General features: G+C 40.9%; 1 protein-coding gene across 1 annotated transcript in view; it reads left to right on the plus strand.

The window, feature by feature from the left end:
- LOC126473149 (huntingtin) overlaps positions 1–12,587 on the plus strand; it is a 516,516-nt gene that overhangs the window by 355,049 nt on the left and 148,880 nt on the right. The window contains exon 39 of the mRNA XM_050100007.1: positions 8,169–8,345. Coding sequence (XP_049955964.1) covers positions 8,169–8,345 — 177 coding nt within the window. The remainder of the gene's footprint in view (positions 1–8,168; positions 8,346–12,587) is intronic.

Below are 12,587 nucleotides of genomic sequence, written 5' to 3' on the forward strand. Positions count from 1 at the left end.
CTCTGCGGCCGGACTGTGGGACTTTGGGAAGTGGTGGGAGACTGGAAAGATAAGGCACAAGAGATTTGTTTTTGTACAAGGTTGGGGGGATAATTACAGTCAATGAAGGCTTCAGTGAGACCCTCGGTATATTTAGAGAACGACTGCTCGTCACTGCAGATACGACGACCATGGGTGGCTAGGCTGTACGGAAGGAACTTCTTGGTATGGTATGGGTGGCAGCTGTCGAAGTGGAGGTATTGCTGGTGGTTAGTAGGTTTGATATGGACTGATGTACTGATGTAACCATCTCTGCGGTGGAGGTCAACATCTAGGAAGGTGTCTTGTTGGGTTGAGTAGGACCAGGTGAAGCAAATGGGGGAGAAGTTGTTGAGGTTCTGGAGGAATGTGAACAAGGTGTCCTCACCTTCAATCCAGATAGCAAAGATGTCATCAATGAATCTTAACCAGGTGAGGGATTTAGGTTTCTGGGTTTTTAGGAAGGATTCCTCTAGGTGGCCCGTGAATAGGTTAGCATAGGATGGTGCCATGCGGGTGCCCATGACCGTACCACGGATTTGTTTGTAGGTAATGCCTTCAAAGGAGAAGTAATTGTGGGTGAGGATGTAGTTGGTCATGGAGACTAGGAGGGAGGTTGTTGGTTTGGAATCCATAGGGCATCTGGAAAGGTAGTGTTTGATAGCAGTAGGGGTATGGGCATCAGGAATGTTAGTGTACAGGGAGGTGGCATCAGTAGTGACGAGAAGGCACCGTGTGGTAAAGGGAAAGAAACTGTGGAGATCGGTGGAGGAAATGGTTGGTATCTTTTATATAGGAGGATAGGTTCTGGGAAATAGGTTGAAGGTGTTGGTCTACAAGCGCAGCGATTCTCTCAGTGGGGGCACAGTAACCGGCCACAATGGGGTGTCCTGAGTGGTTGGGTTTATGGACTTTAGGAAGCATGTAGGAGGTGGGAGTGCGGGGAGTGGTAGGGGTATGTAGAGAGATGGACTCTGGGGAGAGGTTCTGGGATGGGCCTAAGGATTTGAGTAGTGACTGGAGATCCTGCTGGATTGCTGGAATGGAATCACGGTGGCATGGTTTGTAGCTGGAAGTATCTGACAGCTGACAGAGTCCTTCTGCCACATAATCCTTGTGGTTCAAAACAACAGTGGTGGAGCCTTTGTCTGTGGGTAGGATTATAAGATCGGGATCAGTTTTTAGATGGTGGACTGCGGTTCTGTCTGTGGATGTAAGGTTAATATGCATGTTGATGTTGAGGGATTTGGGGAATGATGGTGAGGCAAGGTTCGAGGATAAGAAATTCTGGAAAGTTAACAGGGGGTGGTTTGGAAGCAGTGGGGGTGGATCACGGTTGGACGGAGGAGTGAACTGAGTTAGGCAGGGTTCAATATTGGTCTGTGGTTGAGTCTGAGTGGTCGGGTTGGTGGTGAAAAAATGTTTCCAGTGTAGGGACCGGGAGAAGGAGAGAAGGTCTTCAACTAATCCTGCATGGTTGAAATTGGAAGTGGGCCAAAAGGTGAGGCCTTTGGAAAGGACTGATATTTCTGTGGGACTAAGGCTTCTGGAGGAGAGGTTCATGACTGTGTTGCAGGTCTGTTTAGGTTTTGGGTTCTGTGTGATGGTGGGAGGGAGTTTAGGAGGGTGGGGTAAGTGTAGTAGGTCTGCAAGACAGGCTTTGTCAGCTATGAGGGGGCATGGGGGAGGTTTGAAGGTTGTTGTAGAAGTGGTGGACAGTGGTACTCCGAGGCGGGAGTAGGAAGTGAGCAGGATGGAGAGCTTTTTGAGGTGGTGTTGTGCATGTTGCTCTAGTTCCTGCAGGGCAAGAGTTTCAATGTGTGTTATAGGTTTCAGGAATTTGGGATTACATAGCAGGAGAATTTTGTAGATGGAGAGAACGTACTGCAAGGAGGATTGGGCTTGGTTGATATGGTTTTGCAGGACTATGTTGGTGAGGGCTAAGGATTGGCGGAATCTGAACAGGTGGAGGTCATTGTGGTAGGAGGGGTGGCCACCAGAGATGGGTAATTTGATGGTATGCCCATTTGGGGGGATTTCATGAGCCAAAGAACAACACAGGAACAGTATGTGGGACGGATCTGGCTAGGGTAAGGGAACTTTTCTGTATTGATGCAGATGGAAGGAGCAAGGATCCAAGGTGGTGCAAAAATGTGAAAAAATATCTAAGAAAGTAGAATTATGTCAGAATAATTACGCACAAATACACCCAAATACATGTGAAAAGTACGAAAAGGGCGTAATGGATGCACAGGGGGAAAAAAGTGATGCAGTCTGAGGAAGACGACGATAGTGGAAGGCGAAAACTCACTAAAATTGGCGAGAAGTCGCAAAGGTCAAAGTAGAGAATAACTAATCATTAATAAATGTATGTATATTTCTGTGGGTAGCAGGTTTGAGGCGGATAAGCGTAAAGAAGGGGGACAGCAGATGTGACTGGATGAGGTTGATTTAGTGGGTGCGAACAAGGATAGAATGGAGAAAGTGTGGGGTGGTGGTGAGGGGTTCATACTTAGAGATGTAAGATCATGTGGCACTAGAAAAGTGCGGGAGATAACAAGCAAAAATATGGGAACTAACACAGGGAGCGTGATCAGTTTGAAGGTGTAGGCTTAATTATATTGGCGGCAGTAATGTTGGACATAAGATGCTGCACCAACAATCAGTGTGGTCTTGAGTCCGTTTGTTGCACACGGCCGAGTCAGTTGATACAGTGTGGCTCATAAGTAGAGCGTGCAGAGCGGTTCGTAAGGCAACAAGAGAAACACAGGAAAGAAAAAAAAGAAGGATGGACATTGAGTACAGCGATGCAAAAGAAAGTAGTTACAAAGGAAAACAGCACAGGGTTAGGATCAAAGAAAAGCCGTCAGGCAAAAATCAAACAATGGAAAATCCAGGATTTAAGTTTTTAATGTGCCTGTCGCGACTCCGCATCGCTGCTATATGGTGAGTAGCAACTTTCCTTCTCTGGTATTGTTACATTCCCTCCTGGATTTTCCATTGTTTGATTTTAATTTCAAGTTTTACATATGCATAAAGGAGGATAGTGCACAATTACTAAAGTGGTTAATAACACGAGGCAAATTTTCGATCATTCTACACTGCTTGACAAAAAGAGTGAAGCATGTGGAAGACATGGCCAAATGTCAGTGTAATTTCCAACATGTACACACCACCAATGGGTATGTAAATTATTAAAGTTATAATCCTCTGCAGCGTATAAAATGAACAACACAGTGCCTTAGTGTTGGTTGCGCTTTGTGTTGTTACCAGGACTGGTTGGGTATATAATGGGTTTGATGTTGGATGATCATTATAAAGGACATGGTGATGATGCCTACTCTTCAAGGACAGCATTATCATCATCTGGGAGAGACCAGAAGGGGCTTCATTGTTGTTCTCCATTTGGCCATCTGGTTGAATCCTGCAGCATCCAAATATGTGAGGTATTCGAATGTGACTGTTGGCTGATACTGGACTGCACAGGTATGTGAGGGCAGGCGTACTATCAGCAAGGTTTCGCTCAACTACATATGAGAAACACAGGGGAGGATTGCTGTATTTTGCACCAAGCGTATCGTAACCCCTTCGCATGTGCGCCTACCATCTGACCGTTTGAGTACAAGTAATAGACTCCCTGCAACATTCTACTTTACCCTGAGCCATTGTTTGGAGGCTAGCAGCAGCTGGACTAGGGAGTTACTGAACCATACGTGGGCCGCCATTAACACACAGAGTGGTTCTATGAGCAGGAAGATGGACTGCTGATGAATGGCATCATATTGTTTTCATCAGTGGCTCGCGGTTTTGCAGTACTTCGAATGAACATCACTGGTGAGTGTGGTGGCTACCTGAGGGGGGGTCCCATACAATGATGTTACTCTTGGTGTCATGGTGCAAGGACCCATCGGATTTGAATTCAGGTCACAGCTGTTAGTGTTTTAAGGGAACTTTGGAGGCACAGTGGTACAGCACAGATGTCCCACATCCTCATATGTTCATCAGCTGTGACAGTATTGTGGTGCCATTTTCCAACAGGACAGTGTTCGTCCACAGAATACATATGTCTCTATGAACTGTCTGTATGGTTTTAAGGTACTCCCATGGCCAGCAAGATTCCCAAATTTGTCTTCAACAGAACATGTGAGGCCACCACAGAAGTCATCTCCACACCAGTGTCTGTATCCAGAATATCGAGGACCAGTCACAACAGTTACTTGTTGGCTCTTGCCACAGAAGAAGATACGATAGCTTTATGACATCCTTCCCAACCAAATCAGGACCATTGTCTGCAGGCCACAGAAGGTGCAGTGTCATACTAGCAAGAGGGCTCATACTGACAAGTGCATTGTAAATTTGACTTGATTTTCTAATCACCAAAATAACAATAACAATATTACGAAAAGGATAGTTGCTACTCACCATACAGCGAAGATGCTGAGTCACAGATAGGCACAACAAAAAGACTGACAGAAAGTGAGCTTTCGGCCAACAAGTCTTCATCAGAAAAACACACACACACACACACACACACACACACATGTGCGCGATCATGGTCTCCAGTTTTGTGTGTGTGTGTGTGTGTGTGTGTGTGTGTGTGTGTGTGTGTGTGTGAGTGAGAGAGAGAGAGAGAGAGAGAGAGAGAGAGAGAGAGAGAGAGGGGGGGGGGGGGGAGGGGGGGTTGTGTTTGTGTGTGCACGCGCGTGGTTGTGTGCGTGTTGTCAATTTCCAACAATGGCCTTGTTGGTTGAATGCTCACTTTCTGACAGTTTGTTGTGCCTTTCCTTTTCGTAATATTTTTGTAATCCATCCTGGATTTTCCATTGATGAAAATAACAACAACAACATTTTGTTTCATCCTCCCCTTCTGGGTGCTTCATTCTTTTTTTGTCAGGTAGTGTATATTGGCAAGTGCATAGTATTTATTTAAATTCTTTGCAAGAAATTCATGACAGTAAATTCCCCTCCTTGTGTTTAAAAAATTTAACAGCATTTCATATAACATGTAAACTGTGTAGAGAGTATTTTAGGACCTCAGCATCAAACTTCGAGAAATGATAGGTCACACAAAGAGGATAATTATTTGTTAACGAATTTATAGTTTTAAATGTGTCCTTAAGGTTATAATAATGATTAACTAAAGTTGCACAAAAATTACTGTTTATTATTATTATTATTATTATTATTATTATTAGGCATGTTCTGGCAATAATTTATATGAATGGTTCACGCAAGCTATCTTTCACCTCAATACAAACTGCATACCTTTGCATCAGTGCCTGTCCAGCTGTGGAGAGCTTGTCATGGTCCTGTTAGATTTGTTGGAATGCATCAGTGATTTGAACTATCAGCTCAGTTCTAGTGGCTGTTTGAGTAACATAAACTGTACTCTTTACATGCCCTCAAAGAAAATAATCAAGTCAGGTGAATGTTTCAGCCACTCAGCAGCTCTTCCTCGACTTATCAAATGTTTCCCAAAATCAACAGTTAGCTGTGCTCACGCATCAACTCTGAAATGTGCTGGGACTCCATTATGTTATTACCAGAAGGCTCTAGGTGCAGCAAGAGGTAGATTGTCCAGCAATACTGGAAGTGTGGTCTGCAGGAACTGTAAGTAAGGACTCCAGGTAACATAGGTGGCAGTATTACAGGATCTAAAAGATGATTATCCCCAATTCTTACCTTTACGTTTATGGAGAACCTTTATTGGTGTGATCTAACACCAACCACATTTGAGTTCTCGTCATCCCAGATGTGGCTGTTCTTGCTGTTAAAATAACATAAAGGAGGCGTCATCTGTAAATAAAACATGTGTGGAAGGCAACATCATCTGGTGTACAAACCACTGCACAGACTATGTAGGATGTGGTTAATCAGCTGGTTGTAAAACCTACACAATTTGAAGATGGTACATCTGTAGGTTGTACTCCCATAGAATGGGCTGTAGCACATATACCACTTGAAGATTGATTGCTAAATTTATAGATCGCTTCACCCTCAAGTTCTGGTATTTTCACATCACATCTACTGGCACCAACATGCTTAGAATGTGAATCCCCTTTTTCTCATGTGTGTCCATGAATTTCTGCAAAGGTACTGTATTGTGGATATCTTCTGTTAGGGAACCGATTTTCATAGATACAAAGAACTGGTCTTTCATTTCCCCTCATCTCACTGTAACACACAATCAAGTCAGTGAGCTCATCAAATCCATACTTGCTGTTACTAACAGCAAGAAAACCTGGATTCAGGACTAGTAAGACGCGCTACACTGAAGGTAAAGTATTACAAGAATGCAAGCTGAATGCAGCACTGGTAAGATGCAGTCTGGTCAAAGTATTACAACACAAACTGATTGCTGGAACTGGTATGACTTCCCAGAATAACAATCTCACTAGGAGCTGCGCAGCGGGTTGCTTAGATAGTGGTGCCCATCATGACCGTGCGCATAACTCATAAAGAGTGGACAAAATATATGAAATGTGATCAGAAACTAATGGAAATTTTTGCTTGTCATAAAGAATCTGTATTTATTCATGAACATCAACTTTGTCCCCCTTAAATATAATACATTTGTACCAACACTTTTTCCGGCCTTGGAAGCGGTTGTGGAATTCACTTTTCATTATGGTTTGAATTCCTTCAGTGATTCTGTTTTTATCTCATCAGTGGTGGCAAAATGATGGCCTTTTGTGGTTCTCTCCAGTCTCAAGAATAGAAAGAAGATACAGAGGCTGAGACAACAAATGGTCCCCCCCCCACAAAAATCATGAACAAGCATTGAAGTGTGAACAGAAGCATTATCATGATGCAATTTCCAAGAGTAGTTTTTCCACAGTTCTTGTCATTTTCTTTGGGCTGCTTCACGGAAATGGTGCCTAACTTCCAGGCAGTGTTTGTTATTGACCGTGTAATATAAGGCAGGAATACATGATGCAGTGTCCCATTGTAATCAAAGAATACAGTGAGAAGGACCATCACATATGACTGAACTCGTCAAATTTTTTTTTCGGTCTTGGACCTTCAGGTAGTTTCCACTGGGGTCATTATACCTTGGTTTATACATCACACCCGTAAATCCATGTTTCATCACCCCTTACAATCTTCTTTAGAAGCTACGGTTTGTTGTTGACTTCATTCAGCAATTTCCGACTGAAGTCATTAATTCAACAATATAGGAAAAAACTATGCTGCTACGTACTTCATCCTCAAAACATTAAAAAGAAAAAAAAAAGAAAAGAAAAAATGCTTGGCATGAGCCAAAGAATATGCCGACATCACTACCAACCTCTTTGATGGAGATTCGGGCATTTTCCAGAACCATTTTCTTTACTTCTTCCATCTTGCCATCAGTAATTGAAGTGGTAGGGCACAAGGGCAGTTATCATCTTCAACATCTTCTCAACCCTCTTTGAAACATTTATACCACTCATAAATTCTCTCTTACTGATAGTAGATTCACCAAAACCCATAGTCAACATTTCAAATGTGGTGCTGCACTTTATTCCATTTTTCAAGCAAAATTTAATGAATATTGTTTGATCCATCTTTTCCTGAAATAAAAATTAATGAAGCACTCCAAACCACACACAAATTTTTTGACTGTCAGCAATGAACGAAGTATTCAAAACAGTTGAAAATACAAGCATACATCAGGAACATGTGTACCAGCAAGATAAAACATATTTTGAAAATTGAGTGTATAAAGCCTGTGAAATAAAAAAATCCCTATACTTTTTGATCACACCTCATATATATTCCGTAATGAAAGCAAATTGTCGTCTTTGTGTGATCTAGCATCCCTCAATGTTAAACACCTTGTAGATCATAGTAACAGCTTATAATAACTTCAATATTAAAAAGCTTTCATGAGGCATGCCCACATCATAAAAAGAGGAACATTTTAGACTACGTAAGGTGAGATATAGATATGAGGTAGTTGAATTTTACATCTTTTGAAAGGTAAGTTTTTCTTTTAGAAGAAGTTGCTTTTTATACCTTCTACTTGTATATAGATCAGCTATTCATATTCGCACTTGCCCCATTTCTTCTCCACTGATGATATTGGATTTTATCTAACAGCCCAATTTGTTTTTCAAATGTATTGTGTTATTTTTATTTTGCAAAAAAGCACTTTGTTTTCTGTTTAGGAAACTGATAGTGTGTTTATCGCGCATGCCCCTAATCAACTCGTACGTTATCACACCACCGGATGTCTGGCGACATGGATGGCAAGTGGAACTGAATGGACCAGCAAAGACTCATGTCCCACCAATCCCTGTGGAGTACCTTCAGGATATTGATTTGTTGCAGCAGCTAATTTTCCGGTTTGTACTGATCTCTTACTGAAATTTGTGAATATTGACTCATTAATTATTTTAGGTACTTTGCAAGTGTTTGCGCTTATCGGTTAATGTTCTACTCAATAGCACACACATATATTTACCTCTACACCTGCAGCTACAGTTATAGGTACTCCAGACCACAGTGAAGTGCATGGCGGAGGGTACTTAACAAAGTACCACATGTTAGGGTTTCTTTCCATTCGAGTAGCATATGGAGTGAAGGAAGAAAGGCTGTGTAAATCCCTCTGTGCATCCTGCAGTTAGTCTCACTATTTCTTCAAGGTCCCAACAGGGGTGGTGGTGGTGGTGGTGGTGTGTGTGTGTGTGTGTTTGTGTGTGTGTGTGTGTGTGTGTGTGTGCGCACACTGAAGAATATCTCTGAGATTCTTCACATAATACTGCTCCTTGAAACTCTGTAAATTGGTGTTTGTGAGATAGTTGGTGGCTGTCTTCAAATTCAAGCAAATTTAGATTTTTCTATATTTCCATGATTCTCTCCTGCGACTGAATTAAAACTGCAAATGTTAACAGTTCATGTTCTCTTCTTTGTATATGTCCTGTATCTCCAGTTACTGCTGTTTGGTATATGTCCCACAGATTTGAGCAATAATCTTAGATGGGACACAAATGATTTGCAAGCAGTTGAATCCATTCCATTTCTTATATCTACAAATTGTCTCGCCAGATTATTTACATGAGTTGACAGGTTCCACTTGTGACTCATTTATGTTATAGTCAGAGGATACTACCTTTCGTAATTTTATTAAGTGTTGTACAGTTTTACATTTATGAATATTTAAAACAAGTTCCCAGTAGACCCTACAGTTTTCAAACATATGCCATAAGTCTGGGAAGTCACAGGCTAGTTTGTCACAGGTTCTTCAAAGTCTCTGATTCAAGCCTTCCACTCAGCTCAGACTGGGAAGTCCCAATCAGTTCTGGGACCAGTGCTGCAGATTATGAGCTCCATTGAAAGCCTGTAAATGAGGCTGGTCTTATGAACCTTCTCTGCCAGATGCTGGAATGATTCAGGTTTGACACCATACTCAAAACACACCATCATGTGTTCCAACATGTGCCATAACCTGAAGTTGGGTGCACCTTTTTCCCTTGACATTTGTCAGAATGGCCTCTTCAGAATGCTGAATGTGGCCTCCAGAAATACACCAAGAGTGCGCAAGACAATCCTTCCTGTCCCTAGCTGCCATTTCCGTAAAGGGCTCCATGGTTTGCTGTATGTCCAAACCACTGACAGTTAACAGATTCCTTCCCTTTCCCACTTACTTCCTGTGACATGGGTCAGAGCAGGCTTCTCAACTGGTGCAGTGTGCCTCACTCGCTCAGGTTCAGTTCATGTGGAGGACAGCCCTTCAGGCTCGTTGGCTAGGTGGATGGATGAAGTGCCTCGAGTTTTCCCATTTCTGTCCTTCCTCAGTACAGGGCCCCTAGATCTACCACTGACATGCCACTTGCAATAAAGTGGGTGAGCGGTATTAAATTCTGTACTTTCTTCAGAGGAGACATTATTCATTATAGAGGATTGTACTTGCAAGTTCTGTTTGAGATCTGAAACTACAACAATACAATACTCAAGAAAGCTGTATGTGTAAATAATGAAATAAAAACTAAGGATTTAAGTTACAAATTCCTTGGTGCTAACTTTGAGTTCTGAACTTTTGTCAAGGCTATGCTCATTAACGGATTCAGGTAACAATGCAAAAAGGAGTGCAGTTGTACAACAGGTGTTGACCCCCAACACTACTGCTAAAGTGTGAAAGTAAATGGAACTCAGTGCGATAGTTATAATGTGTATAAAACACAATATTACAAAGCAGCAATTCATTTTGTAAGAGTTAAGTTTACATCATAATCATAAAATTCCAGACACTGCCTTTTGTAAAAACAGTTCAGTGAGTGAAAAACTGGAAATATTGCACTAATCATACAAATACTTTCACTGCAATGAGAAGGAAACAAGTTTCTGAAAATACATTTGTGCAAAAGTTTATTCAAATAAACTACTGTAGCTTATTGTTCATTACGAAGTATTTTACATGTAACTATCGTTAAGTGCCAAAAATATGAAATTAGGGGCTATGTAGATTTGAAGAAGGATACTGATGCTATAATTTTCTAAGAAGCACAAATTTAGTTTACTATTAATGATACAGGGTGTTTATAAATTAGTTATACAAAATTAACCGTTGATTGTGAAAAAGATAAATAACTTACAGGAATGTTTGATACAGCACTAAATGCAGTGCATCTTCTAAATTTTTATTTAAACAAATGTTCAGTGTGGGTCTCATCTGTAATCATTTACCTGCCAAATCCTATGAAACAAGTCTTGATGTATGGTGGCAACTATTTGTGTTATCCATTGTCACAGCCCATTGACGTTTCCCGGATGCAGAGGAACGAACACTCAGTCTTTAATGTAACCCCATACATAGAATTCAACTGAAGACAAATCAAATGATTGTGGTGGCCAGATGTTCTTTTGCCATGTCCAGTCCAAGTCAGCAAATTCTTACAGAGAAATACAACAACTTCCCAAAGATAATATGGAGGTGCACCATATTGCTGTAATATAAATTCTGTGTCCATATCCTGTTGTAATTGTGCCAGTTAATAGATGACTTGGCAAAAAGGTAAGGACTATAAATCTTGTTACAGCTTACAACGTAAAAAACAATTACTGTAGATAAGGTCCCTACATGTTTGAACCAAGTTATGTAGTTTCTGCGCACCCCATATCTGAACATTATGCCAATTCAATTTACTGTAGATATAGATGGTGACTTCATCACTGAACTCAATTTTATTAAGAAAATCATCTTCAGTCTGCACTTTGTTAAACATTCCTACACAAAACTCAACTCACTTTTCCTTTTCTCATTCTCTTAAAGCTTGCAGTAGTTACAATTTGTAGGGTCAGAATGACAGTTGTTTCCTTAATACCTTCCACATTGAAAAGCTAGGTGTATTCAATTCTAAGTTGACATGTCTCATTACCCAGACTACAAATTTAAGACTGTGGAGCTCTTTCAGTTGGTGCATCAGAGACTACAGGCCAACATCAACCCGGCATCCTATGTGATACACAGCCAATTTATAGCAGTTTGCCTTTGAGGTGGTGGCTTGCAGTATGTAGTTTTGTATTGTCTCTGGATTGTAACAGTGGACTTGGGTTCATTAACCATAAAAAATCTTGTGCACACTGTGCACTGTTATACTACTGCATGATGAAAGTTATTTGCCTTTTGCACAATTAAAGGTTACTTTTGTATAACTAATTTTTAAACACCCTATATATTAGGTATTTTGTGTGGCACCCACAAATGTTTGAAGATGCACAGTATATCACGATCCATGCAAGCTTTGATACAATCAGTGAAAAATTATGGGAAGGTGATTCATAAAGTAAAATATTAAAATTTAGGCTTTTGGATTGGATCTATGTGGCACACACAATCCCACATAAAGAAAAATACAGTGGGATGTCCAGTTTGGAATAACAACAGCAATGATAGGTGCTACTCTCCTCATCGAGGAGTCATTAAGTCTCAGATGGGCACAATGACAAAGAAAAAGAAAAAGCCAGGCAGTCGTTATTTTATGATGCCTTCAGCTGACATTTTCTTTTTCATGGTGCCTGTCTGTGACTCATCCTCTCCTTTCTGTGGTGACTAGCAATTTATCCTTTTCTTATTGTTGTTATTCTGTAAATGAAAATACAAAAGTTTGAATATATATGTAAATAAACATGCAAAACACATTTTGCTAATTGGGGTCAAACTGCAGGAAATGATGCCTGAGAGGAAAGGAACAAAAAAGCTCATGTTGACATAATAGCTGGAAGTGCATTCCTAGGGAGGTACACATACTTGCAGCTGGAGATAAAAGATCTTTGGCAGTGCAAGCTGCAGTGATTGAGAATACACATCAACACACTAACAAGTGGGAACTGATACATAAAAGACCAGTTTAGAAGACATATTGTGCAGTTCAGTACCACAACTCTCGGTTATTAATGGCAAGTGATCCACCAGGTTCCAATTAACAGGGTAATTATAATGTCAAAACTAGTAATAATTACTTCATGATTAATATAAAGTGTCACTATAGAATTCAATCAGTTGGTAAGCGAGCTGCAGCTACTGCAAACTTGGCAAAACTTGTTTAGCTAAGCATACATGGAAGACTATATCAGTCACATGTAGT

Source organism: Schistocerca serialis, chromosome 4 (assembly GCF_023864345.2).
Source record: "Schistocerca serialis cubense isolate TAMUIC-IGC-003099 chromosome 4, iqSchSeri2.2, whole genome shotgun sequence".
Lineage (NCBI taxonomy): Eukaryota > Metazoa > Arthropoda > Insecta > Orthoptera > Acrididae > Schistocerca > Schistocerca serialis.